This window comes from Lepisosteus platostomus, chromosome 14, assembly GCF_059453375.1.
Source record: "Lepisosteus platostomus isolate fLepPlt1 chromosome 14, fLepPlt1.hap1, whole genome shotgun sequence".
Classification (NCBI taxonomy): domain Eukaryota; kingdom Metazoa; phylum Chordata; class Actinopteri; order Semionotiformes; family Lepisosteidae; genus Lepisosteus; species Lepisosteus platostomus.
Genome location: NC_142624.1, coordinates 23,345,553 through 23,372,085, shown reverse-complemented (window position 1 = coordinate 23,372,085; position 26,533 = coordinate 23,345,553). Strand labels below are relative to the sequence as shown.

The following is a 26,533-nucleotide window of genomic DNA, read 5'->3' as shown; positions in this document are numbered from 1 at the left end:
TTTTTTCCTTTTCAAATCACTGACTCTTCTTGATTACTGCTGAAGGTGTCTGTTGCCTATTGTAGTTCATTCTTTCTTTTTTCTTAATATACTTTTAGAGCCACCAGGTTTTGTGGTGAAACCAGAACCACAGACCGTTCTTCCTCTTTCTACGGTACATTTTAAGAGCATCTTAAAGGGAACACCTCCTTTTACAGTGAAATGGTTGAAGGACGACAAAGAAATAATAACTGGACCAACCTGCATTATTGGACTGGAGGGCCTCTCTTGCTTTTTAGATCTTTATTCTGTTGGAGTTTCACAAAGTGGAATTTATACTTGTCAAGTTAGCAATGATGCTGGTACAGCAACCTGTACAACAAACTTACTTGTAAAAGGTTTGAACTTCTTATTTTCTTGCATCATTTATGCCATCTTCATCATCTTCCACTTCCGCTTTTACTGTGCTTATTAATTTTGTCAATTCTGTTGCAGGCTCTTAACTTAAACATCTTAAACCAAAGCCATTTTTCTTATCCATATCTTCACAATTTTCTTTGTTCCTTTCATGTCCTCTTATGGTTTTATTCATGTTTATCTTGCTATTTACTTGTGTCTTAATATTTTGGTTTTGCAGAACCTCCGACATTTGTTACGAAACTTGAGTCTTCAAAGGTTGTGAAGCAGCATGAAAAGTTGCACCTTGAATGCAAAGTATCTGGATCACCTGAACTGCGAATTTCTTGGTTCAGAAATGACAATAAGATCACAGAGAATGAAAATTTCAAAATATCCTTCATCAACTCTGTGGCAGTTTTTGAAATTGTGTCAGCAACCCTTGATGACAGTGGAGACTACACCTGTGAAGCTCAGAATGATGCTGGGAGTGTCAGCTGCAGCACTACACTGACAGTAAAAGGTCAGGAAGTGGAATGAATAATGTTTTATTTGTAAATTCTGAAAAGTTCTAGAAAGATTAAGTGACTTTTGGTCTAAATGTTCTCCTATTCCTTATCCAGCTCATTGAATTGGTTACAACTGTTGAAATGATCTCTTTTTTTCTAGTAAATTAAATTTAGGAGAGAACAGAATTTACTTTTGTACATTTAGAAAAGGAAGCTGTTTATTTTACAAAGAATTCAACTAGTTTTATAAAAGTTTGTAAAGATACACTTAAGTTGCTATGTAAAGTTAAATTAAATAATACGTTATTTGAAAAAGAAGAAAAACATTTCTCAGAAAATCACAAAACAGTGCGGGGCTAACTCACTGAAATATATGAATCACTGTTGCCTTTTCCAGAACCACCAACTTTCTTCAAAGTACCTGAACCCCTGGAGGGCATGAAAGGCAAAGATGTTAGTCTTGAATGTGAACTTTCAGGTTCAGCACCTTTTGATATTACCTGGTACAAAGACAAAAGGCAAATTAAAGACAGTAAAAAGTACAAAGTCACCCATGAGGGATACCATGCTACTTTGCACATTCTGAGTCTTGAGGCTTCTGATGTTGGTGAATATCAATGCAAAGCAGCAAACAATGTGGGAAGTGAAAGTTGCACTTGCATTGTAAAACTCAAAGGTTAGTATAGATGTGAATATGAACTGATGTTTAATGTTCACTATACTGTTTTACAATACTCTTATTAATCTTGGTCTTCTTAAACTATTCAGAGCCACCTGTGTTTGTGAAGAAACTTTCAAATGTGACTGCTGTCTCTGGAGAAGAAATAACTTTAGGTGCCACTATTAAAGGATCACAACCAATTACCGTGTCTTGGATTAAAGGCAAGGAAGATGTTCTTCGAGAGAGTGAAAATACCAAAATCTCCTATGAAAAGAATGTGGTAGCTCTGAAGATATTTAATGCAGAACCAAAAAATGCTGGCAAATACATTTGCCAGATAAGAAATGATGCAGGAATGGTGGAATGTATGGCATCCTTAGCTGTTTTAGGTTAGTACAAGAAATTAAAAAAAAAACATGCTCTTTTTATTTCTTATTTCATTATGGCCCATTGTTTTTAACATGCATGTCTTAGTAAGCAAATAATCTTGAATGTCTTTCAGAACCTGCCTCAATCGTGGAAAAACCAGAACCCATCCGTGTTACAGCAGGGGATCCTGCAGCATTAGAATGTACTGTGGTTGGTACACCAGAGCTGAAAGCAAAATGGTTTAAGGATGGTAAAGAGTTGGCATCTGGCCGTAAATATAAGATTACATTTTCAAAAATGGTTTCCACTCTTAAGATTTTGTCTGCAGAAAAAGGGGACACTGGAGAGTATATGTTTGAGATAAACAACAATGTTGGCAGTGACAGCTGTAAAACATCTGTTACTGTTTTAGGTTAGTAATTACAATCTTCTCTTGCTCCACAATTACAAATTTATGGAAATGTCTCTTTGTTTTCTTTAAGAAGCTCATCTTTAATAACCTTTCTCTAAACAGATAAAATTATACCTCCTACATTCACAAGGAAATTAAAGGACACTACTGCAGTTTTGGGAACAGCTGGAAAGTTGGACTGCAAAGTATCTGGATCTCCACCATTATCTCTTTTTTGGTTCCATAATGGGGAAGAGATAGCAGATGGAATAAAACATCAGGTTACGTTCAGTGAAAATACATGCACTTTAAAAATTCAGACTCTAGAATTATCAGATGCTGGACATTATGAATGCAAAGCAACTAATAGTGCTGGGTCTGATGAATGCAGTGCTTCTTTGATTGTAAAAGGTCAGTAAATACACACGATTTTGACTCATATCTTATAATAAAAATGTGATTTCTTAAATGCCCTTCAAAGTATTCATCTTTGTATTTCTTAAATTAATTGTTTATCCTTTTTGACTTTACATCTTGGATGCCTTTTTTTCTTGATTTAGAGCCTCCATCTTTTGTGAAAAAGCCAGAACCTTTGGAAGCTCTACCTGGGTCCAATGTTACATTTATGGGGATTGTTGCTGGAACCCCTCCACTTAAACTGAAATGGTTCAGGGGCAGCACAGAAATTGTTTCTGGAAGACACTATGCAATTTCTTTACAAGACACAGTAGCAACCCTGGAACTGTTCAAAGTTGACTCGTCAAAAACTGGAGAGTATACCTGTGAGATAAGTAATGATGCTGGAAAGGATAGTTGCACAACAAACCTGTTGGTGAAAGGTTGGTTAATGCATTGTTTTAAAGGGAATGCATTATTTATGGAAAATTCTTTGTTGCTCTTGATCTGTCTAGCTATGAAAGTATTTCTTTTAATTTATTCCTATATTGTTTTCTTTAGAATCTGCACACTTTTTGAAGAAATTGAAGGATTCTAGTGTTGAAAAGGGGAAATCTCTGTTTCTTGAGTGTACATATTCTGGGACTCCACAAATATCTGTGACATGGAGAAAGGATGACATTGAAATTACATCTTCAGATAAATACAATATAACAACTACAGAGACGTCCTGCATATTGGAGTATATTCACAGTGACAAAGATGCTGGTGGAAAATACTCTTGTGAAGTTGTAAATGAAGCTGGAAGTGATACTTGTGAAGCTGTAGTCTCAATATTAGGTTTGTGTATCTTACTTTAACCATATCTAAACATTACCACCATTTAAAGCTGTTTGAATACATCTTTTATCTGAATTTATTTCCTTCTTTAGAACCTCCATTTTTTATTCAAAATTTGGAAGCAATGGATGTGACTGTGGGAGATGCAGTTTGCTTGAAATGCCAAATAGGAGGAACACCTGAAATTAAAGTGTCTTGGTTTAAAGGAGATTCAAAACTGCGATCGAGTCCTACATGCAAAATGGAGTTCACCAAAGGCATTGCCTCTTTGAAACTAAGCAAGGTTGTCAAAAATGACTTTGGAGAATACACCTGTAAAGCTGAAAACAAAATAAGTTCAGCTTCTTCAAGTGCCTCTTTAACAGTACAAGGTGACAATCTACTCTCTTTTCAAAGTTTTGCATTTCATTTCTGTAAAGTCAAATTTCTTTAACAATTAACAATTCTTTTCCAGATATCAAAACACCACCTACCTTTACAAGAAAAATTACAAGTCTTCAACAGACTGAAGGCCTTCCAGTTAGATTTGAGTGTCGTGTTTCTGGGTCCTCTCCTATTGAGGTTTCTTGGCTTAAAGATGGTGAACCTTTGCCAAGAGATGAAGAATTCACATCCTCTTTTACTGATAATTCTGCAGTCTTAGAAATTTCTAAAAGTGAAATGAAACACTCAGGGGAGTATACTTGTGTGGCTTCTAATATTGTTGGATCTGCCTCTTGTAGAGCAAAGCTTACACTTCAAGGTTTGTTGCATCTTGGTTTTATTAATAATAATTTTTTAACTTACATTATCTTTCATCATTCTTGAAACACTTGTAAGTATATTGATGTCTCAATTTCTTTCTTGTGTTATTCTTTCATTTAACTTTTTAGAACCACGGTTTCCTCCTGTATTTGATAAACAATTGTTTCCCTTGGCTGTGTCTGTGGGAGACTGTGTTGAACTTGAGTGTCATTTGACTGGATCTTTACCCATCAAAGTTACGTGGTCAAAGGACAACAAAGACATCCGTGCAGGAGGAAATTACAAGATCACATGTGTTGACAACACACCACATCTTACGATTCTGAGAGCAGATAAGGCTGACTCTGGCCAATATTCTTGTCATGCTAGTAATGATATTGGAAAGGATTCTTGTTCAACTCAAGTTACTGTGAAAGGTATTTCCTAACAGGTTCTTTTTCTTTTATGATTTTAACTTCATGTTGGTTTTATATTGTTCATTTCTTAAATGTTTAGATTATCTAGTGTTCCGAATTTTCATTTTCTTTGGATTATAATCTTGAAGTGATTATTTTCTTGGTTTACTTGTTTGTTGCAGAACGCAAAATACCACCTACCTTCACAAAAAAGCCTTCAGAATCCATTGAGGACACTGAAGGAAAACTTGTCAAACTAGAAGGCCGCGTTTCTGGTTCCCAGCCAATGAGTATAAGCTGGTTTAAGGATGAAGAAGAAATTCAAATCTCTGACAGTTATGATGTGTCATTCAAAAACAACGTAGTGCAATTGAACATTAAGAAAGCCGCACTGTCTGATTCAGGCTCTTACTTTTGCAAAGTGTCAAATGAAGCTGGAACAGCCACATGTATTGCATCTGTGCTTATTAAAGGTTAGTTTCCATGGAATTTCTTGTGACTTCCATATTTTCTATTTTCTTCATACTGTTCTACATACTGTTTTTCTACCATGCTTATTTGTATGATATACACTTCTTACTTTATAATGATATCTTCTGCATTTTGGATATACATTTCATTTGGACTACAATTAGAGTTTAAATGTCTATATGGTTTAATGATACATACTTACCAGCATTGATATCTTTAAGTCGTGCTGAAAAATGACATTAAGCTTTATCTTAATATTAATTAATTTTCTTAATGTTAATTAACTTTCTCAGTTTTCTTTGCCAGTGAGTTTGTTTTGAGGTTGTTATCTTCCTTTCAATTCCAGAACTTAAAAGGCCTCCAGTTTTTGATCTGCCTCTTAAATCAATAACACTTAATGAAGGTGAGAAGCTACAATTAGGTTGCCACATGCAAGGATCTGAGCCAATCAGGATACAGTGGTTGAAGGACAGGAAAGAAATCAAATCTTCAGATAAGTGCAGTATGATTTATGCTGATGGTGCTGCCACGTTGGAAATAAGTGCTGCAACTAGAACAGATTCTGGTGATTATTTATGCAAAGCAACCAATGAGACTGGAAGTGATTCTTGCAAGGCCAAAGTGACTGTAAAAGGTAAAATTCTTCTGTTTTCCAAAATGTGATTTGTGTGCCTGTATTAAAGGCTGCTTTTCCTTTCATCATGAATAGTTTCTTATACTTACTGATCTCTTTGCATTTCATCTTTGCACAATTTAAGACATTACTTCTTGCTTAAAAGTAATTTTCAGTAAGTAAATTTTAGAGCTCATGTCATGTTCATATTTTGCTTGATCTTAAGAATCATTATGTTAGGGAAAAGCATTGAAGGAAAGAGTACTTTCCTTTTTTTCTGTCTTTTTCTTTACATTGAAACAAACACGACCTCTTTATATTGAAAACATCTTAAACTGAGCCGATTTATAGTAATACAAATGTCAGGATATTGCACTCTTCTTCTTAACTGAGATTGATTGTAGGTAAAGTGTTCTCAATGTGTTATGTAGTCTAATTAAAGCACTGATTTGACTTTTGATTTAGACAAAAAACCAGGAGCACCTACACCTGTTGAAGGAGTACCTTCCCCTGCTAAACCTCCAAAATTGGACAACCTGTTTTTCATTGATGAACCTAAGAGCACCAAAGCGTCAGAAAGTAGGTGCCACTAAAATTATCTTATAAAACACAAATGTTTTAAATTTCCCTCAATGAATAATTCTTATTTCTTGCTGTTGCTTTATGTTTATTTCTAGAGGGGACTGCAACTTTCATTGCCAAAGTTGGTGGAGATCCCATTCCAAATGTAAAATGGATGAAGGGAAAATGGAGGCAGATCAATCATGGAGGACGTATAGTGGTCGAGCAGAAGGGACAAGAGGCCAAACTTGAAATCAAAGAAGTGACCAGAACTGATTCTGGACAGTACAGATGCATTGCTTCAAACAACTTTGGAGAAATTGAATGCAGTACCAGTCTTGAGGTGGAAGAGAAAAAAGAAATTGTAGTTGAAGGAGACTTCCGAGCAAAACTGAAGAAGTACGTAAAGTTTCTTGATTGTTGTCGATATTAAACACATTTCCCACATTACATGTGCATTTTCACAAATATTTAAGGAATTCTAATAATAAGTTAATACAAATGACAATTAAGTTGTAGTTGTGACACGTCTTTGTTTTATTTGTGTTTAGAGTGTCTTCCAAGCAAAAGGAACAACCAGAAGAACCAGAGATTGATATCGTTGAGCTGCTGAAGAACGTTGACCCTAAAGAGTATGAGAAATATGCTCGTATGTACGGAATCACAGATTACCGTGGTCTTCTTCAGGCAATTGAACAAATAAAGAAAATGCGTGAAGAGGAAACTCACAGAGTAGTAAGTAGCCATGAAATGTACAGTTTAAAAACTCAAAAAAATATACTATGACTCTTTTTATAACTCAGAAAGGGCATACTTTGTAAACTTCAAATAGATATTATTTGAGGTTTCTTTAAATTATGCTCTGTTGTTTATCACAATGTTTCCTGGTGCAGGAGGAACACTGTACGTGCTGGTTTTCTTTCCAGTTAAAGTCTAAACCTCCAGTTCTTATTGATGACTTAACTTTTCTGACTGCTTGTTGGGATTTTTCTTGAACATTCTTCTTCAGTCATTCCTGAGTGTCAAAAATAATTTGCTTCAAAAGTACCCTTTTCATTCAACAACTTCAGCAGACAGAACGTTACGACTTTTCCGCCTCACTTCAAGTTTCCTACTATCACTGACTAAACAGCTCTAACTAGCTGATCCATTTATGATGAACAGACAGTGGGAGTGATATTATTTGAAACCAACCTTCAATGAGCATTTTTCCTTTTTCAGAAGTTCAGAGCAGACATGGTATTCCTCCGGGACCAGGACTAGAAACTACAAATCTATCAATACAAGGGGGAATCACTAATTGTTAGACACAGTAAAGCATAAACATATTGATATGCCCCATCAAATGTGCATTTGAAAAACAATGTAACAATCCACAGTGTGGAAACTATTGGAAAAACTAATGTTATTATTTACTGTTTAAATAAAAAAATATATATTTAATTGATAGTTCAGGTGGGAAGCTGCGTCAGCATGCGTAGGCTGCAAAGGAACAAGTAATAGGTTTATTCCATGCTGAAAAAACGAAGAAAGAGAACACAACGTTTTGGCCGTGGAGCCTTCTTCAGGTGTGAGAGAGACAGGGCAGTAGGCAAAGGTAAAGTAGCGGGAGAACAAAGGTTGGGAGGGAGGAGGAGTGAGAGGCGGGAGAGGTCAATCAAGAGGTGTGAAGTCAGAATGGGTGCAGAGAGTTGTGAAATGAAACTTCCAATGAATGGAGAAAATTTAAAAGAACAGTAGTCTGTCATTAAGAGAAGGGAGAATGTGTGATACTATCTGCAGAATAATTTTGGTTTCGGTGGTCTTTCTGATGTATGAGTTCAGAAAACCGTCTTTGAGAACACAGACGGAGAGATTAGAGTGGTCGTGGCCATCAGAGGTGAAATGAGAAACAATGGGCTTGGAGAGATCTTTAATCTTCACAGCGCTGACGTGTTCTCTGAAGCGATCTCCGAATCTCCTTCCTGTTTCTCCAATGTAGATGGCTGGGCATTTACTGCAGTAAATAAGGTTGCTGGAGGTACAAGATGCTGTCTGGGTGATCTGGAATTGTCCTGAGGGGCCTGAGGGCGATCAGAAAAGAGGGCCCCAATGGAGGGATCATCCTGTAGGATGGAAAAGTTGTGGTTAATGGTCCTGGGGATAGGAAGTGTGTTAGGGTGGTAAGGAAGCACCAAAGGAATGCGGTTGTTACTGCGGGAGTTCCTGATCGGGTTGATGGTCCAGGGGGTGTTTTTGGCTCGGGCAAGGGCCCTGTTAATCACACTGCTGGGGTATCCTCTGTTGATGAAAAAGGAATACATTTCGAGGGCTTGGTTCTCGAAGTCGATGTCGTCGCTGCATAATCGCCGTAGCCTAAGGAACTGTGAAAAAGGAAGAGTGTTTTTAGTGTGGTTGGGGTGAAATGAGCTGTACAGGAGGTAGCTGTATGAATCTGTGGGTTTGTAATAAACTGAAGTGGACAGTCGGGGGTAGTTGATGGAGAAGTTGATGTCTAGAAACAGAAGAGTAGTGGAAGATATGTTAACCGTATATTTGAGGGACGGGTGGAAGTTGGTGAAATGGTGCAGGAAGAACTCAAGCTGATCGTTGGAGCATGTGGCGGCACCGACGCAGTCATCAATATATTGTTTGTAGAGGTCAGGGACATAGCCAGTGTAGGAAGCGAAGAAGCGTTCTTCTACCCAGCCGACAAAAATATTGGCATAGCTGGGTCCCATTCTGGTGCCCATGGCAACTCCACTAACCTGTTGGTAAAAAAGATTATTGAAAGAAAATGCGTTCAGTGTGAGGACCAATTCTGCAAGGCGTACCAGGGTGTGGGTGGGTGAATGAAGCACTGTGCGTTTGTCCAGTGTGTGCTTGAGGGCTGTAAGGCCGTCATTATGGGGAATGATGGTGTACAGAGATGTGATGTCCATGGTAAAAATGTAACATTTTGGTACCCTGAAATTGGAAATCATAAAAAAGTTGGAGCGAGTGGTTGGTGTCTTTGATGTATGAGGGAAGATTGATAATTTAATTTATTTACAACTGGAGTCTCTAGTTGTTTTAAGGTTCTGATACAGTAGGTGGATAGTGACCTAGGTCTGAACCATCAAGGTTGGTGTTATAGAAAACTTTAGTTGTGAATGTTAATGCAAAGCAAGTGCTTTCCTTGGGAATTTCTGAAGACGTTATCAATCTTGCTCAAGGCTCTCTTTTGGTATACATATTCACTATTTTTCCAGAGCACTTGCAATTTTTAAATGAATTAAAGAGGGGCAGCATGTTGGCACAGTGGTTAGCATTTCCACTTCACAGCACTCAGATCCTGGATTCAATTCTGGATTCAGGGTGCTATCTGTTTGGTGTTTGTATGTTCTCCCTGTGTTTGTGTGGGTTTCCTTCAGGTGCATTGGTTTTCTCCTACAGTCCACAAACTTACTAGTAGGTTAAATGGCTTCTGGAAAACTGGTACTAGGTATGAATGCGTGCATGTCTGTGTTTGTCTGCCTGCCCCACAATGGACTGGTGTTCTATGCAGGATGTATCTTGCCTTGTGCCTGTAGCTTGCCAGGATCTGGCTTCCCCACAACTCTGAATTGGATAAAGTGATTAGAAAATTGATGGATTAATAGTAAAAGAGAGGTGTTCAAGCTATTTTAATTCCTTTATTTTAATTTTATTTTTTTCCATTAGAAAGAAATTACTTTGAAAAGGCTTGGCTACATAACCTACTATACATTGATTTTTGGATTCAAAGAGTTCTAGAACATAAACAAAGAAGTTTCACGTGGACAAATGGGAAACTAACCCTTTTTGAAAATTCCCATCTTATATACAGTACTTTGGTGTTTTATATTTCCATACCAGTGAATCAGAATGGTTTCTTATTTTTTTAGGAAGTGGAACTGGAAGAAAGAACTCCCAAAGAGGAAAAAGAGTTTGATGAGCTTGTTTCTTTTCTACAACAAAGAATGACCCAGGCCGAGGTACGAATAATGTTACTAACTGCGATAAAAAATAAACTTTGAAGAAGTTCCATATGGTGAGATTTACATTTTTTTTCTTCATTTTAGCCTGTCACTTTGGTGAAGGACATTGAAGATCAGACAATTATTGTAGATAAGGATGCAGTATTTGAATGTGAGATCAAGATCAACTATCCTGAGATCAAACTTTCATGGTACAAAGGAACTGAAAAGCTTGATACCAATGAAAAATATGATATAAGCATTGTAGGTGACCGTCATCTGTTGAAAATTAAAAACTGTCAGACTCGGGACCAAGGAAATTATCGTGTTGTTTGTGGTCCACACATCTCAAGTGCCAAGTTAACTGTTGTAGGTGGGTATCCATTTTTTCTCCTTTTTGCGGCACATTAATGAAAACGTAGATTAATACATGCCAAAGTACTAATGTGGTGCTAAAACATTTTATTTCTTATTTACAGAACCTGTAGTGGAACAGCCGCTTCAGACTGTTGCTGGTAAGGAAGGCCAGATCTGTACATTGACTTGCAAGTTCTCTATCCCTAATGTAAAAACACAGTGGTTTAAAAATGGAAAACGTTTAGACCCACATGGCAGATACACATTCGATGTGACTGACAAAATACAGAAACTTTCTATTAAAGACCTTAGATCAGAAGACCAAGGACGTTTTACCTGCAAATATGACAACCTTGAGACTACTGCAGATCTTTGGGTAGAAGGTTTGTATTTATTGCTTAAAAACATGTTAGACTGGAACATCTAATCAACTCATCTAGTGGTGAAGTGAACCAAACATTTTTGTCTTTACATTCTAACCTTTTTCATTTTCATTTTTAACATTTATTAATGTTGTAACCTAATGCTAAATATTTGATATGCTTTTTTTCATGTTTTCCATCTCTTTTGCATTTTTCCATTCTTGTCTTGGATATATTTTTACCAAGTCTTTTTGAATCTTGCCTTTTGATGTAGTGCATCAACAATTTTGCATCAACATATTTTAACAAAGCTGAGTTTGTTTTTCAATTAATTAATCTCATGCCTTTTGGCAGTATTTTTACTTTACAACTTTTACTTTTGTCAACACCAAATTATTGTGAAAATTATTGTGAAAATTCAAGAGAAGGTTAAGGCTTGACAATTAATGCTGTTTAGGTTACATCTGTCTGGAAGCTGCTTAAGTTTAAAACTGTTAGAATATAGACACTGCAAAAGAACAGCTTTAAGAGAATGTATCCAATGAGGTTCCTGCCACAAAATCATTGCAACAAACATTCTGATTTATGATTTACATTTATTTATGTACTGTACATTTCTTTCAGCTGAGCAAATTCAGTTCACCAAGAGGATCCAGAATATTGTTGTAAATGAACATCAGTCAGCAACCTTTGAATGTGAGGTTTCCTTTGATGATGCTATTGTTACATGGTACAAAGACACAGCAGAACTAAAAGAAAGCCCAAAGTACAGCTTTAGAAGTGAAGGTCGACGCCATTTCATGACCATCCACAATGTTACTTCTGAAGATGAAGGTTTGTATTGCTTAGTGTAAAGAATAATTTTTCATTGACAAATTTTGGAAGACTGTAAGTTTAATTGTCTTCATTCTTAATCTTGTAGGTGTTTACTCTGTGATTGCACGTCTGGAGCCAAGGGGTGAAGCTCGTAGCACTGCTGAACTTTATGTATCAGGCAAAGGTAGGTAGTATGATTAGAAAGCAAATATTTTTGTTTCAAATGTCTTTCAGTGCATTTCACTAAATGGATTGTTATATGCTTTTACAGAAATTGAGGAGGGAAAGGCTCCTGAAGGTAAGTAGATTCATTTGGGAAAGCCATGCATTTTACCAATTGTTGGGGGTGTTGTTTAATTTCTGTGATGACATAATGCTAACATGCACACACACACAACACTCTCTTTCTCATGTATTTAAACTACATTTAACATTCTTAGATGTCCCTGATACTGCTATACAAGTTCCTGAAGCACCTTCTGCCATCACTACCAAAGGTAAGAAAGGGATGTGGCTGGCAAAGTACTGGATGCTGGCTGAATTTTAATAAATCACATTTTGCATTTTTAAAATGTCATTAGATATTTTGTCCTGACATACATATAATTCCTCTTTCAAAAGATGTGACTCCTCCTGGTTTCTATTATTATGAAGAAAAGATGGAAGCGAGAGGTATTATAGAAAGTACTCATTTAATCCATAATTCATTCATTACTCACTCTTTCATACTGTCATGACAGCAACTAAAATGGTTTTGAGTCGGAAACTAATTATAAAAATTGTCCTTTTAGGTGTTGCTGACCATTAATTGAACTAAATGTTGTGGTTTACCTGTCTTTAAAAAAATTGTCATTGTTTGTTACTACTTTAATGTGTGTCATTGTTTGTTAAATCATACTGTATGTGTTTCGTTTGTTAAATCATACTGTATGTGTTTCTTTTAGAGTGTAACAAAATCTTTTTCTGACTTTCTTAAGGACTCCAAACATTGCATGAAGTGTGTATATATTTTTGACTCTTATTGTACATTGTTGTCCTTTAATGCGCCAGAGTACAAAAGCTGGGAAATTCAAGAAACAGTAACAGACTATGTCTATGAAGAAAAGGAAATCTCTGTGGAAAAAGGTATTACAGACATATAGATTTTAAATTTGCTGTTGGTCTTAGAACAACTCAGATTTATGCTGAATTCAATGTTATTCACACAATCTTTGTAATAGAGTGATTATCTTATTGTAATTTATGTACTGTTGTTGTTTTTATGTTGTCACGTCTTTGTACAGTACCATTAATGTCAGCATTTTCTTTCAGTATTATCTTAAACCAAACTTTTTGACTAAAATTTGAACATGGTCACACTCTTTAAACACATTTTGTGTCTTTGTATAGTATTTTGTGTTTTTTTAAACACTTTGTGTGTTTTGGTCTCCTTCCCATAAAAAAAATAAAGAGTAAAACTGATCTAAAATCATTCTTAATGTCTTTTTAGCTGCTGAACCTCCAAGGGTTCCTGTAGATGAAACAGTCACAAGACTTACAGTAGGAGGAAGAGAAACAGTTCCACAAAGAGGTAATATATGCCTATAGCTAAAGGCAAACATTTACATGTATGTAAATGCTGACCACTCCCATCTTGCTCAAAGCAGCGCTTAGCCAAAAAGTGCCAGTGTTTGGGAAATCCCAGTTACCCGTCATCTAGTTTTTATGACCCAGGCTCAAACACCAAGATCACAGAGCTCAACCTGCACCAACCACTGAGGAGATCCGTTTTCATTGCTGTATAATTTGGGTTAGGGGAGCTTGGTGGCATAGTAGTTTAATTCCTGGGGTTATATCTGCATGGGGTTTGTACATTCTCTCCATGTTCCTCTGAGTGCTCTGGTTTACTACCACAGGCCAAAGGCATCCTTTTATGTTAACTGGCTTTTGGGAAAACTGGTCCAGTATAAGGTTACCTGCCCTGGTGTGAGTGTGTCCATGTTTGTCTGTGTGTGTGTGTCCTGTAATGGAGTGATCTAGCTCTCATCCAAGGTGTATAAGTCTTGTGCACGTTGCTTGTCAGGATAGGCTTATACACCTTGGATGGGACCTAGATCACTCCATTGTAGGCCACACACACAGACAAACATGGACACACTCACACCAGGGCAGGCAACCTTACACTGGATGAAGCAATTAGAAAATGGATGATAGATAATTTGTGTTTTTTATATTGTTTTTTGTATGTTTACTTGCATAAATAAGATTATTTTAGCACATTTGGTCTAGCAAAGTAAATGTCTTCAAAGCTCCTGAAGCTCCCAAGAAGCCTGAAGTGACTGAACCTGCTGTAGTTCCACCTAAGGAGGAGGCACCTGAAGTGGTTAAAGGTAACAATAAAATATGCTTAAAATATAATATATGTGCCTGGAAGACATTTTGCAAAATTCTTTTTTTTTTTGCTGTATTTTAAGTCTTATTTATTTAATCTTTTAAAAATTTAATATAAAATATATTATTTTCTTAATTGAATAAACACTTCTATTAAAATCTTATACAGTACATGTGAGATATAATAAAAGTTAGAAAATATTTTAAGCAATTAAATAAAAAAGGATCTCACTGAATACAATGCTATTTTAAAGTACCTGAAGAGATAAAGAAGCCAGTATTTGAAAAGACCACACGAGAAGTTGTTCCAGAAAAGAAAGAACGTCCCACACCTAAAGGTATTGTTTGGTGTTTCTAAAAGTGTCTTATTGTCTTGCTGTTAGAACAGAAACACTGATACTGTATGTGTCGGAACATAATGTTCTTACGTGTGTGTGACAAGCTCTCTTAAATGTAATTGTTCCATGTTATCTGTTACTGTGCTTCAAGTTCCCTTAAAATTGCAACATGATTCTTCCAATCCATTAACTTATTATTTCTCACACTTTTAAAATCTCTTTCTATCTAACATTTAATTTATACCTTCAAAGCACCTGAAGAAATCAGGAAGCCTGTTGCTGAACCAATTGTTTCTCCTGTTGAAGTTGAGGTTACACCTAAAAAAGGTATAATATAGAAGATGCAGTGATTTCTATGCTTGGTTAACATTATGCTTACTAACTTGTCTGTGTCGATTTATATCTGTAATTATAAGCGTTTGTTTTTAGTGTATTTGTCTCATGTTTTAATAACTAAGACATTGTCCATGTCTGTCTTTTCACAATTGGTCTTTCTTTCATTTGGATCCCAAGTACCATATTTTGTAGACATCTTTCTAATTGTGTTCATTAAAAAAAAAACTCTGTAGATCGTTGAAAATTGAGAATGTTTGTTTGTCGTCTGTGATTTTCTTTTGTAATTGACGCAGAACGTTTTGTACAATATTTGTTTGTGCTAATTTCTTGCCTCTTATGACATCAATGTAGTCTTTGTCTAAAATAATACGAATGTCTTTTAAGTGCCTGAAGTTAAGAAACCTGTACCCGAACCTAAAGTTGCACCACCAGCTAAAGTTGAACCTGAACGAAAACCTGAACCAGAAAAGAAGCCCACAGTTGCACCACCAAAAGGTACTGTTGTGTCTGCAATTTTGTTTTATTCTGTTCCTAGTCAAGTACCAGTAGCTAAGGTTTATTGCAATCTTCATTTTTTGTAAGATCTGTCGCTTCCCAGATGGAATCATTTCTTAATGTTACTTTTTTTTCTATATTGTATGTATGCATATACTAAATACTGTACAGTATCTGGGTAATGTATGTCTAAAATACAAAAAAAATATTCTTTAAAGTTGCTGAGGAACCTAAGAAGCCAGTGCCTCCAAAACCAGAGCCAACACCTGCTCCTCCAAAGGAGACCATTCCAACAAAAGGTATCACTCAAAGGAGAAAATATTTCACAGTGCTTTGGGGTTTTTAATAAAGACCCCTGTACACACGTTGCCTTCTTTTGTCTTTTGTGCAACCCGTGACTAATTGCTTCAGCATTCTTTATTTAAATAGGGCTATTAAAATAGCCCTCAAATGTGTTTGTGAAAAGTGTGTAGGTGTTGCTACTGTATGTCAAAGTACGTCATTGTTGGTTATTCTAAGTGTTTATTTACCTTGAGTTACAAAATTTAGAACATTGTTAAGATCTTCAAAATATATCTTGAATTCAAGTTCGTATTTAATGGTTAATGGTTCATAAACTAATTCAAATAGTGCACTGAATACTTTTGTGCATATACAGTAGATGATTTTTTCATATTCTTTAATAAATATTTAATAAATATGTACAAAACCAAAGACCTGACTAAGCTTAGAAGTATGAAAGCCATAAACAGTATCTTTTAAAATTAAATGCAGAAATTTAAACATTCAGATTAAGGCAATGAATATACCGTTCCTTTTTATTTTTATGTTTGTCTTGAGTACTCTTGTTGTCTGTTAGTAATGTTTTGTCAAGAATTAACTGTGAGCTGTCTTCAAAATACACTCTTTTGTCTTCTTTTCTGTCATCCCTAGTCTTATGTCTTTGTCTGACAGCATTAGGCTGGTTCTGTGGCTTTTTTGTTGTATTAAAAAAGCCTTTTTGTGTTTGTGTTGAAAAGGAATCTCTAACTTACATTAACTGCCATTTTCATTGGACATACAAGTACCAGTATTGAACTAATGGGAGAAAGTGTAAAGCTTGATAATCTCTACCACAGATCACTTACAAAGATTCCATCTCTTTTAGTATTATTGCTTAATCCAGTTCAAGTTTGCAGTAACCCAGTAGGTAATTGGCACAAGGCCAGATACACCCTGCAAGGCAATCCATTGCAGGGAACACACACAATTGAGAATCTAGATACACACTTAGGCAACATGACATGTGTGAAGAAACTGGAGGACTTGGTGAAATCCCACTTAACCGTAGCATATAATTCAAACTTCACACCAGGCCAAATTTGAATCCAGGACCGAAGAACGCTAAGGCAACAATTCAACATCACATGCCATCCTCTTCTGTATACTGTAGCTCAGAATAATAGGTATCGACACATGATATTAAGTTCTTGAATACAACTTATAATAATAAAGTACACTTTTTATAGTTTTTCACAGTGTAAACATGTGATGTGATGTTTTGTATATTTGTTAGGACAATGCCACATTGTATTAAAATATTTGTACTTTTGGTGTATGTGTGTCTATATGTTGCATGTTCCACTTAAGGACTCCATCTCTTAACACCACAATTATATGCATTAAGCTTACTTTGAAATGTTCTTTAAAGTGCCAGAAGTTACCAGGAAGCCTGAAGTTACTGCTGAAGTTGCTGTTCCTAAAAAAGAGGAGATTCTTCCTAAGAAGGAGGTAGCCCCTCCTAAGAAAGAAGAGGTTGCTCCAGTAAAAGGTATTTGAAAAGCAGTTGTAAGGAGATTTTTCATATGGTCTGCGGTAATGCAAGCTCTTGCAGTGCAGTCTTTTAGTGCTTGCTTTCTAGAAAATGCAGAATCTCACTGTAACAGAAAAAGTAGTGTTTGTGTTCCGTACAGTACTGTTGGAAATGTAACATTGTTATTCTTTTGCTCTGTGTCCAGTGTTCATTGTCATTCTTGGCTAATGTCCATTAAGTGTCAGACTTGGTTTTGTTACCTCATGAATGTGATAAAACTCATATGTGAATCATGTCATTCTTATTTGTTGAGTCTGTTTCATTTATATGATAAAGTTTATATGTGGTTCATGTCTTTGTAAATTGGACCATTCTGTCATATTTGTCTTCTACTAAAAAAACAGGCTTTAATATGCCTGCCATTATGGAAAGAGTGGCATGTGCAGAAAAAAAAGTCTATGCATTTGCTTGTAGAATGGACAAGATGGCTTACAGTACATTCTTATAAGAATCTCAACATGCATCTGTGAATGTCCAAAAAGGAAAATTAAAATGTTCTTTAAAGTTCCTGAGGAGCCAAAGAAGCCAGCACCTGCAAGGCGAGAGCCAGTTAGCAAGCCAGAGCCAGAGCCAAAGCCAGCTCCTCCACCTCGAAAGGAGGAGGCCGTTCCGACAAAAGGTATACATAAACTTTCGTCTTGAAGGGTCACAAATTCATGTTTTGTTTGACTTGTATTTTGTGTTCTTATTGACAAAGTACTTTAGGCATCTTAAAGTTTATTTTTTAATTCTGTTTTTTGTCACTGGTTTGTTCCCGTTATTCCCGTTATGTCAATTATTCTGTATGTTTTGTTTGGTTATCCGAAGTTCCTCAAAATAAATGAAATCAATCTTTGAAAAACATTCTTCGCTTCAGAATGTATAAAGAAATTCCACATATTTTAACATTTAATTTAAAAATGCCCTTGGAAGGGACTATTTATACGCAGTGTAAACATTCTGCAAAACAGAATTTGACTTGACCCTTTTTTTCTACACATAGACTTTTTTTTTTATTCTAGCACAAGTTAAATCTTTACATTAAAGTCTTGTCAAATCTTGTAAGAAAAATGTTTCTGTCCAAGTTATTGTCATGTTTTGTTTTTATATGTCCATTAATAATTTCTTGTACTTCAATATCTTTAAAGCACCTGAAATTAAACAGAAAGAAGCACGTATAGAAAAAGTCCCCATCACTGTACCTAAAGTGGAGGAAAGGGCACCGACCAAAGGTATAGACAAAATCCAAAAATGATCATCAAAACACCATCTTCTCTTCTTTCATTTTTGTTTATGTACTCTTTGTGTGTCATTGTTGTACAGTTGGTCAGTTGTATCTATATGTCTTAAAAACATAGTCCACATTTAATTGATATATTGTATACAACAGATAAATTAGATAATTAATTTCTTTATTATTTTCATTAGTAACTATAATGGTATAACACATAGTGCCATACAGTATATTTTGTACTTTTGTCATTCATTACCCTTCCCTGTCTTTTTGAATTGTTTGTGTATCTTGTCTGTGTCTCATTCTTACATTTATTTATGAGCACAACTGTGTGCTGAAAGCTACATGTAATTATTCTTTGAAGTGCCAGAAGTTGTCACGAAGCCTGAGAAAATTGCACCTGCTGTGCCCATTCCTAAAAAAGAGGAAGCTGTTCCAAAGAAAGACGTTCCTCCAATGAAAGGTATTTGAAGTTTAGCTCTAGAACTCTTCTGTTCTTATACAAGCTGTTGCTTTTTTACAATCTTGAGAATTGTTTTATCAATGGTCTTATGAGTAGCTGTCACAAATTACCCAAATGTGCAATAGTAAATTGCTCTTTATTTGTCCCTTTTATTATATACCTATTGTTTGTGTTATATGTTGAGTAAAAATATCTGATTTCTTTGGTAGCACTACACAGTGCTTTAAGTTAAATTTCAAATATTCTTTAAAGTGGTGGAAGTCCCCAAGAAGCCTGAACAACTTGCTGTGACTATTGTTAAGACAGAGGAGAGAACTGCAAAAAGAGAAGAAGTGTCATACATGAAAGATGAGATTTCTGTAAAGCAAGAAGTTTTTCTCCAGAAAGAATTTCCTGTCCAGAGAGAGGAGATTTCATTCCAGAAAAGGGAATCTCTCAAGAGAGAGGAGCTAATAGTTACAAAAGACGATATTTCATTCAAGGAAGAGGAGACTCCTATCACTAAGGCAGTGATTTCACACAAGAAAGCAGAAATTCCTTTGAAGAAAGCAGAAATTCCTGTCAGCAAAGAAGAAGTTTCTCTGATTTCATACAAGAAAGAAGAAATTCCTTTGAAGAAAGCAGAAATTTCTGTCAGCAAAGAAGAAGTTTCTCTGATTTCACACACGAAAGAAGAAATTCCTTTGAAGAAAGCAGAAATTCCTGTCAGCAAAAAAGAAGTTTCTCTTAAAAAAGAAGAGGCTTATTTCAAGAAAGAGGAGATATCGTTTAAAGAAGTTTCTCTTAAGAAAGATGTTCTGCCTAGGAAGGTAGAAATTGCCACTGAAGCACATACAATTTTACCTAAAATAGAAGACCTTCCTCCAAAGAAAGAAGAAATAATAGTAAAAACTGAAGACATTCATATGGAAGAAGCTGCACCCAAAAAAGACATTCCTACTAGAAAACATGAAATCGCACTGAAGATAAGGGAAAGAGTGCCTAAAATCGAAGAAGTCGCTCCTAAAATAGAGGAAATTGCTCCAAAGAAAGCCATCCTTGTCAAAAAGGAAGAAATAGCACCAGAAAAAGAGAGAATCACTCCAAAGAAAGAGATGGTAGCTCCAGTGAAAGGTACTCTTTAAAGCACCTTGAAGAAAAACATTTCATTCCACGCTGTGATGCAAATAATTCATTTACTTCATCATTCCATTGCCTCTTTACATAAAAGCAAATATTTCTCTATAATGTGTCTTGTTGCATTTGCTGTGGTTGTTACACAATGCAGTGAATAAAAACTGATCTTAACATTTTGTTTGAAATGAAACAATAGCATGTTCTTACAAGTGGTAAACCATGTCGTCTTTTGTTTTTGTCTTACATGTTTGTGGAAGTACTGTACTTTGTCTCATCACATTTTCATATAACAGTCAAACCATCATTCTATGTTCTGTTCAGTTTTTCTTTAATGTTGCTGTGTGTTCTGTGTTTCAATCTTCTTATGCTTCTCTGTAAAATTTTACATAATGTTTCTATAAAGTGTCTGAACCAGAAAAGAAGACCATTCCTGAGATACCTGAACAAGTCTATGTTTCAATCAAAGAAGAAGCTACTCTACGAAAAGGTACAGAAAATGCACTTGGGACACTCTTTGAAAACAATCAAAAATCTTTCTCTCTTGACTTGTTCTTGTGTTCATGTCATGTTTATTTAGTGTATGTTTGCCTATGTGTTTGTGTTCAGTTCTCTTAACTATTAAACTACTTGAACAAAAGTTTCAATCTTAAGTTAAAAAAAATATTGGAAGTGTGTAAAGTGTAAATCCACACAAGAAGCTCAAGTACTTTTGATTTCTCCCAAAACATAGAGTGTTCCTGCAAGCAAAGGTACAGAGTGTGTTAAATCTTTGTCTTTGTCTTTGTTCTTCATGTACAAATGTCTCTTATTTTGTCTAATTTGTCTTAAAAGTTAAATCTTTTTTTTCTCTTGAAACAGTAGCTATTTCTGAATATTTTTTATTTAACTAAAAATAAAAATGTTCTTTCAAGTGCCAGAAGAGGTAGGGAAGATCACTCCCGAAAAACCAAAACCATCAGTGCAACGCAAAGAAGAGAAAATACCAACAGTGTCAGGTATTCAATATTTTTACACCCTTCATTTTCATTCATTTATCATTACTCGACTGTAATTAATGGTCCTAAAGAAAACTGAATATTAAGTCATACATGTTCCATACAACATCTATAGAAAAGTATCTTAAATGACAATCCATTCACTTATTTAAGTTCCGGAGCTGAGAAAGAAGCCTGTGATTGAAGAAGTTACAAAAGTACGTGTTCCAGAAAAGGAAGAAATAACACTTAAAAAAGGTACAAAACACCTACCCTTTCTCTTGATTTCTTTGTCATAAGCTCTTCCTCTACTAGAAAAATAATGCTGTCATTGTGTGTTAAGTAACTTGTTTTGCTTTATTTTATCTCTCAATGTTTTATGTTCTGCAATTTCAACTGAATTGATTTGTGTTAGAAACAAACAACAGCAAAATCTTTGTACTGAATTCAGCTTCTTACACTGATCATCATTGTCACATCTGATTTCACTGCTCTAAAAATTCCAATTCATCATACAAATTTGAAAAAAGTTAATGAGAAACATGTTTTTAATCTACTGAAGATGTGAGAGCAGCTGTTTTTGAAGATGTTACTTCAGTCAGTGTTTCAAGACGAGAAGCCACACCAGTAAAAGGTATTTAATTTAGTAACATGAAAAATATCACTAACCCCTACATTATCCATACCATTTTGAATTTACAAACATTAGAAACTTTCTTCATTTTAGTTACATTTGACATTCACAATAACTTTGTCTTGTATTTATGTGCATTATGCTGTTTTATCTTTGTTATTGTTCAATGTTGTTCATGTCTTCATGCTTCCGTGCTAAAATGTGTTCCATACCTCTGTTGTTATCTTTTGTAAACTTGCTATAAATAAAAACTACACTCTCTTTAAAGTTCATGAACCTACAAAGAAGGCTGAAAAATCTATTCCCATCACCAAGTTGGAAGCAGAAAAGATTGTACCAGAAAAAGGTATTGATGTCAACAGCAAAATAAATACCTTATATTGGCAGCTTAAAATGATAATTTACTTTAACAATTGTAATGTAATTTTCCTTTTGATTCTGAAAACCAATTAATATGTTTTCAAAGTTCCAACACCTTCCAAGATGAAAGTATCAGAGCCAGTGGCACCAGAACCTGTGCCCATAAAAGAGGAGGAAAAATCATTGGTTAAACCAGTAAAAGGTATTTTGTGTTTGGCAGTCCGTTATTCATTCTTCATGGTTTTGCTACTTCTTACCTTCATTTGTTTAGAGGTATTAAACTCTTACTTACCAATGTAATCATCTTCATTGCTTCATTCTGGATTGAAATACTCGTTTTAACACAAACACTATTCTTTGATCCCCTTCTTTGGTACATTATGTGTCATCTTTGGAATCTTAAAACCTTTTATTAATGATGTTTGTATAAATTGTCTGTTGTGTCAATAATTTACTAACCAGCAATGTGTCATTGTCTTAAAATTGTCTAAGCACAATTTCCTTACATGCTTCTTTATAAATATGTTTTTTGACTGTCCTTTTATGTCCTTGTCAGTATACTGTATGTTAAAAAACCTACGTACCACATGTATTGTATTCAATTTTTGTCTTTGGATGATATTATTAAGAGTTAATTTTAAAAGATGTAGACTGAACTAGTCACTAGTTACAGAATTAAAGTGCAGAAAGTAAAGAAGTACAAAGACTCTTTAATTACTTTGGGGCTGTAATGATTATTTCCATCTTGAAAAGTTCATTTTTGGATACTTTTTTCAAAGTCTTTCTTACAGAGCCATAATTCTAAAAACCATTGGATTGTGTCTTTGGTATTGTGTAATCCAGTCCGGTGTTGTCTGTTGAGTTGTTTATCTCAAGCAGAGAGCAAAGAAAAGTGCTCATGGTATAAATATGTGGCACGATAATGCAATTTTTGATATTCTGTCAAACACCTCCACATATTACCAAGATGAAATGAAATACCTAAATGAAATTTTTGATACCTCTTTGGTAGATATCTCCTTGATATACCAAAATATCTCTGTCTCCCTGGCAATAGCAGGAAAATCTAATGGAATACTTTGCTTTATCACTTCAAAACAGAATCTGAAGATCACATTTTTGATTTGCCCAGATTAAGATTTATATGGATAGTCTCACCACAAGAAAAGATTGACAACTGATTAGTTTCAATAATAAAAAAGATGATTTGATTTCATAAGCATGACTAAAATTTAGTCATTTGAGTCAGGGATAACAGAAAGAGATTAATTTGAATGTATTTTGATTAGGGTGTTACTCATATAATCTTTTCAGATCCAGACATTCTCATCCTGTTTCTTTAAACTCTTAATTGTATTCAGATTACTTATTTGAGTTATGCACTTTGTGTTCAATATCACTAAAATATTTAGACTTAAATGCAATAAAGTGGAAAGAAAATGTTGCCTGCCCTTACATTAAGTGAGCATATTGTCCACCATTAATGCCTGAAGCTTAGCCTTTATCTTTAGGAGATGTGTTTGGCTGACACAAAAAACAATCATTTTAAATTCCAGGAATATTGTGAAGAAAATGGTTGATGCAAATCAGCTATGCGTCGGTGAAAATAGAATCTCTTTACTTGATTTCAAGTACATTAGTGGCTCTTATGCTCATTCCAAAACTTTGTACAAAGCAAGATTAACTAGATTAAATGTAACAGTAGCATTAGTAAGGTTTCATTAATTAAGTATCCTGGGACTAAACATGGTATTGAATCATTCAGAAGGTAGGCAATATTAAATATTACCAGTTTATAATACAGATTTACTTTTGGTCTGATTAATTGAGAGAATGACAGGATGAGGCTACCAGTACTGCACTCCATCTCACTATTCCAGACACTGAAATGAAATCAAGAATTTGGTTGAATATACATATTTTCTTGTTGTATTTTTGCATTAATTTACTATGACCTATCTTTTAATTTCTATGATAGATGAGGAAAAGGGCCCTGTTACTGCTCCTGCACCAGAGAAGAAAAAAGGTATGGTGATCATCATCTTAGACACAATATAGCTTCAATTATACTGGACATACTGTATTGTCTTATGTATTGAAGGAAATGTTGTTTCGTTGTTGTTCATAGTACTTAAATGTCCTTTAGTGTTTTTTGTGCTTATATGTACAATATCGTTGTTTGTGACTGAAAACGTATTGAGGTATGTGCGACACCTCAAAAGATGAATGGATTTTTGTTCTGTTGTGTCACAAAATATATGTTGTCCAATATTGTGTTTAATAGATTGTTCCCTGTTTGTAATTTTGAGATATATGTTTAATGTGAAAACTTTATCGCCTCAGAAAAACCCAGTGTGGCACCGACAATTCTTAAACAAAAAGGTAAAATCCACATGGAAGAAGAAGATAAGCTGGAAGTTCCAGTCTTAAAGAAAATGACCAAAATATCAAAGGAGAAGGAAAAAGAAGAAACAATAACTCTGAAAAAAGTCACTAAAGTACCTTCTGAAGAACTAACACCAGAATTAAGTATATCTTTTCAACAAGTCATGAGCACAGAAAAGTATGAGGAAGAAGAGTATCAACATGTGTCTCTCAAGAAAGTTGAAGTGATTCCAAAAAAGCCAGGACCTGAAAAGGAAGGTATAACACTGAAAAAGGTTCCTTCAGGAATTTTAATAGAGCAAACTGAAGCAGAACATGTAGAACTCAAAACAATTGCAAGCTATGAAACAGAGGAGCAAATTCAGACTTTTAAGCCTCCCAAAAGGGCTGGAAAAGTCACAAAACCAGAAGGAAAGGAGATTATAGAAGAAGTTCAACTTAAAAAAATTAAAAGAGACATCAAGACAGAAGTTCCAGAGGAACCCATGGTACCTCTGAAGAAAATTGAGAAAATTTCCTCAGATGAAAAGGATAGAGAAAGGGATGCTCTAAAGAAAACTGCAAAACATCCCAAAACTGAGATCACCAAAGAACCTAGTTTAACTCTGGCAAAAGTGGAAAGAATTCCTACTCAGGAGAGGGAAATAGAAACAGTGACCCTGAAACCAATTGAAAAAGTATCTATACATGAGGAACCACCAGAAGTTGAGAAGCCAGGTATTCCAATTAAAAAAGGTGAGAGAATTCCAACTGGAGAAAAAGAAAAAGACATGGTAACTTTGAAAAAAGTTGGCAGACCCCCAAAAGATGAAGTAGTTAAAGAACCTGCTATTCCACCCAAGAAAGTGGGAAAACTTCCCACAGAAGAAAAAGAAAAAGAAGATGTGACTCTAAAACCTCTGAAGAAAATCCCAAAAGATGAAAAACCCAAAGAACCAGATACAGATTTAACAAAGGTGAAAAGAGTTCCAACACTGGAAAAGGAAAGAGAAACAGTGGAACTGATACCCGTTCCAAAGTTGCCTAAGGAAGTATCACCTGTTCACACTGATGAAGTGGGTAAAAAGTTTAAAAAAGAAGAAAAAATTCCTATTGAAGCAAAGGAAAAAGAGCCTATGTTCTTTAAAAGAGGAGAAAAGGTTCCTAAAGATGAAGTGCCCCTGGAAGCAGGTATAACATTAAAGAAAGTAGAAAAAATCCCCACAGGAGAGGGAGAAAAAGAACCAGTGGCCCTAAAAAAGCCCGACCGGGTCCTAATAGATGGAATCCCAAAGGAGCCTGGTTTGTTTTTAAAGAAAGTTGAAAGAATTCCAACACAGGAAAAGGAAAAAGAACATGTTCCTCTTCAAAAACCTGAGCTGAAGAAAACGGAATCACCAGGTGAACATGTACCAATAAAAGAACCTGAAAAGGTACAGAAAGGTGTAAAGGAGAAACCAAAAATTATACCAATAGAAGAAAAAACAGCTCCTAAAGTTATTCCTCTAACAAAAGGTAAGAGTCCAAAGGAGGAGGAAAAGCTTGTACAGCTTAAGAAGGTGGGACACGTGCCCAAAGAACTAGATGAAAAAGACAAAGAAATACCACTTAAGCACATGGAGCTCAGCATACCAGGAATAGAAATGAAAAAGACTCCTTCCCCTAAAATTGTAGGAAAGCCAAAAGTTATAGAATCCATTCCTCTGGAGCGCAAACCAATTGCAGATGTTGCCAAAAAAACTGAAGAAAAACCTGCTGCGAAAGATTCTGTGGAGGATATTCCCATTCTACTCAAGAAAGCAGCAAAGAAAACCAAGTCTCCAGAAGAAATAGCTCCTCAGGTCCCACTTAAAATTGGCAAAGGGAAGGTACCAGTGATGAAAGAACTGTCTCCGGAAACTGTACAGCTGAAGAAGATTCCTACACATTTAGAAGAAGAAGTCTTTGAAGAAGAGCCCGAAGAAGAGGAGGATGAAGAGGAAACTTGGGGATGGGAACTAGGTCCACGTGATTCATATACTTCATCGGAAGACTGGGATGAAAGTGCAGAAACAGAAGAGGGGGCTGTTGAGACTCCAGGAAAGCCAGGTGAAAGACGAGGTGAGACGGCTGCTGCAGCCCTTCACCACTGTCTGCCTCATATCCTGTGCTTCGGAAAAAGCAGTGTTTTACCCCAATAATCTCCATTTCGTCCGTTGTTTT

General features: G+C 35.4%; 1 protein-coding gene across 46 annotated transcripts in view; it reads left to right on the top strand.

Moving 5' to 3' along the window:
* Positions 1 to 26,533, top strand: part of ttn.2 (titin, tandem duplicate 2) — a 171,077-nt gene that overhangs the window by 50,738 nt on the left and 93,806 nt on the right. For 14 of the 46 annotated variants that reach the window (XM_088605106.1, XM_088605104.1, XM_088605102.1 and 11 more), the window contains 44 exons: positions 99 to 377; positions 617 to 898; positions 1,282 to 1,560; positions 1,653 to 1,934; positions 2,048 to 2,326; positions 2,429 to 2,716; positions 2,866 to 3,144; positions 3,263 to 3,541; positions 3,634 to 3,912; positions 3,996 to 4,283; positions 4,414 to 4,701; positions 4,863 to 5,153; positions 5,498 to 5,785; positions 6,230 to 6,343; positions 6,442 to 6,724; positions 6,877 to 7,060; positions 10,210 to 10,299; positions 10,387 to 10,654; positions 10,761 to 11,021; positions 11,625 to 11,834; positions 11,923 to 12,000; positions 12,088 to 12,114; positions 12,257 to 12,313; positions 12,438 to 12,488; positions 12,867 to 12,941; positions 13,306 to 13,386; positions 14,105 to 14,185; positions 14,441 to 14,524; positions 14,777 to 14,851; positions 15,245 to 15,355; positions 15,574 to 15,654; positions 17,046 to 17,165; positions 17,713 to 17,826; positions 18,335 to 18,418; positions 18,785 to 18,883; positions 19,136 to 19,996; positions 20,403 to 20,486; positions 20,911 to 20,994; positions 21,148 to 21,231; positions 21,536 to 21,607; positions 21,876 to 21,953; positions 22,074 to 22,169; positions 23,946 to 23,993; positions 24,311 to 26,431. In XM_088605106.1, the coding sequence (XP_088461232.1) occupies positions 99 to 377; positions 617 to 898; positions 1,282 to 1,560; positions 1,653 to 1,934; positions 2,048 to 2,326; positions 2,429 to 2,716; positions 2,866 to 3,144; positions 3,263 to 3,541; positions 3,634 to 3,912; positions 3,996 to 4,283; positions 4,414 to 4,701; positions 4,863 to 5,153; positions 5,498 to 5,785; positions 6,230 to 6,343; positions 6,442 to 6,724; positions 6,877 to 7,060; positions 10,210 to 10,299; positions 10,387 to 10,654; positions 10,761 to 11,021; positions 11,625 to 11,834; positions 11,923 to 12,000; positions 12,088 to 12,114; positions 12,257 to 12,313; positions 12,438 to 12,488; positions 12,867 to 12,941; positions 13,306 to 13,386; positions 14,105 to 14,185; positions 14,441 to 14,524; positions 14,777 to 14,851; positions 15,245 to 15,355; positions 15,574 to 15,654; positions 17,046 to 17,165; positions 17,713 to 17,826; positions 18,335 to 18,418; positions 18,785 to 18,883; positions 19,136 to 19,996; positions 20,403 to 20,486; positions 20,911 to 20,994; positions 21,148 to 21,231; positions 21,536 to 21,607; positions 21,876 to 21,953; positions 22,074 to 22,169; positions 23,946 to 23,993; positions 24,311 to 26,431 (9,837 nt within the window). The remainder of the gene's footprint in view (positions 1 to 98; positions 378 to 616; positions 899 to 1,281; positions 1,561 to 1,652; positions 1,935 to 2,047; positions 2,327 to 2,428; positions 2,717 to 2,865; positions 3,145 to 3,262; positions 3,542 to 3,633; positions 3,913 to 3,995; positions 4,284 to 4,413; positions 4,702 to 4,862; positions 5,154 to 5,497; positions 5,786 to 6,229; positions 6,344 to 6,441; positions 6,725 to 6,876; positions 7,061 to 10,209; positions 10,300 to 10,386; positions 10,655 to 10,760; positions 11,022 to 11,624; positions 11,835 to 11,922; positions 12,001 to 12,087; positions 12,115 to 12,256; positions 12,314 to 12,437; positions 12,489 to 12,866; positions 12,942 to 13,305; positions 13,387 to 14,104; positions 14,186 to 14,440; positions 14,525 to 14,776; positions 14,852 to 15,244; positions 15,356 to 15,573; positions 15,655 to 17,045; positions 17,166 to 17,712; positions 17,827 to 18,334; positions 18,419 to 18,784; positions 18,884 to 19,135; positions 19,997 to 20,402; positions 20,487 to 20,910; positions 20,995 to 21,147; positions 21,232 to 21,535; positions 21,608 to 21,875; positions 21,954 to 22,073; positions 22,170 to 23,945; positions 23,994 to 24,310; positions 26,432 to 26,533) is intronic. The other 32 variants (XM_088605133.1, XM_088605131.1, XM_088605130.1 and 29 more) reach the window with 27 other exon arrangements.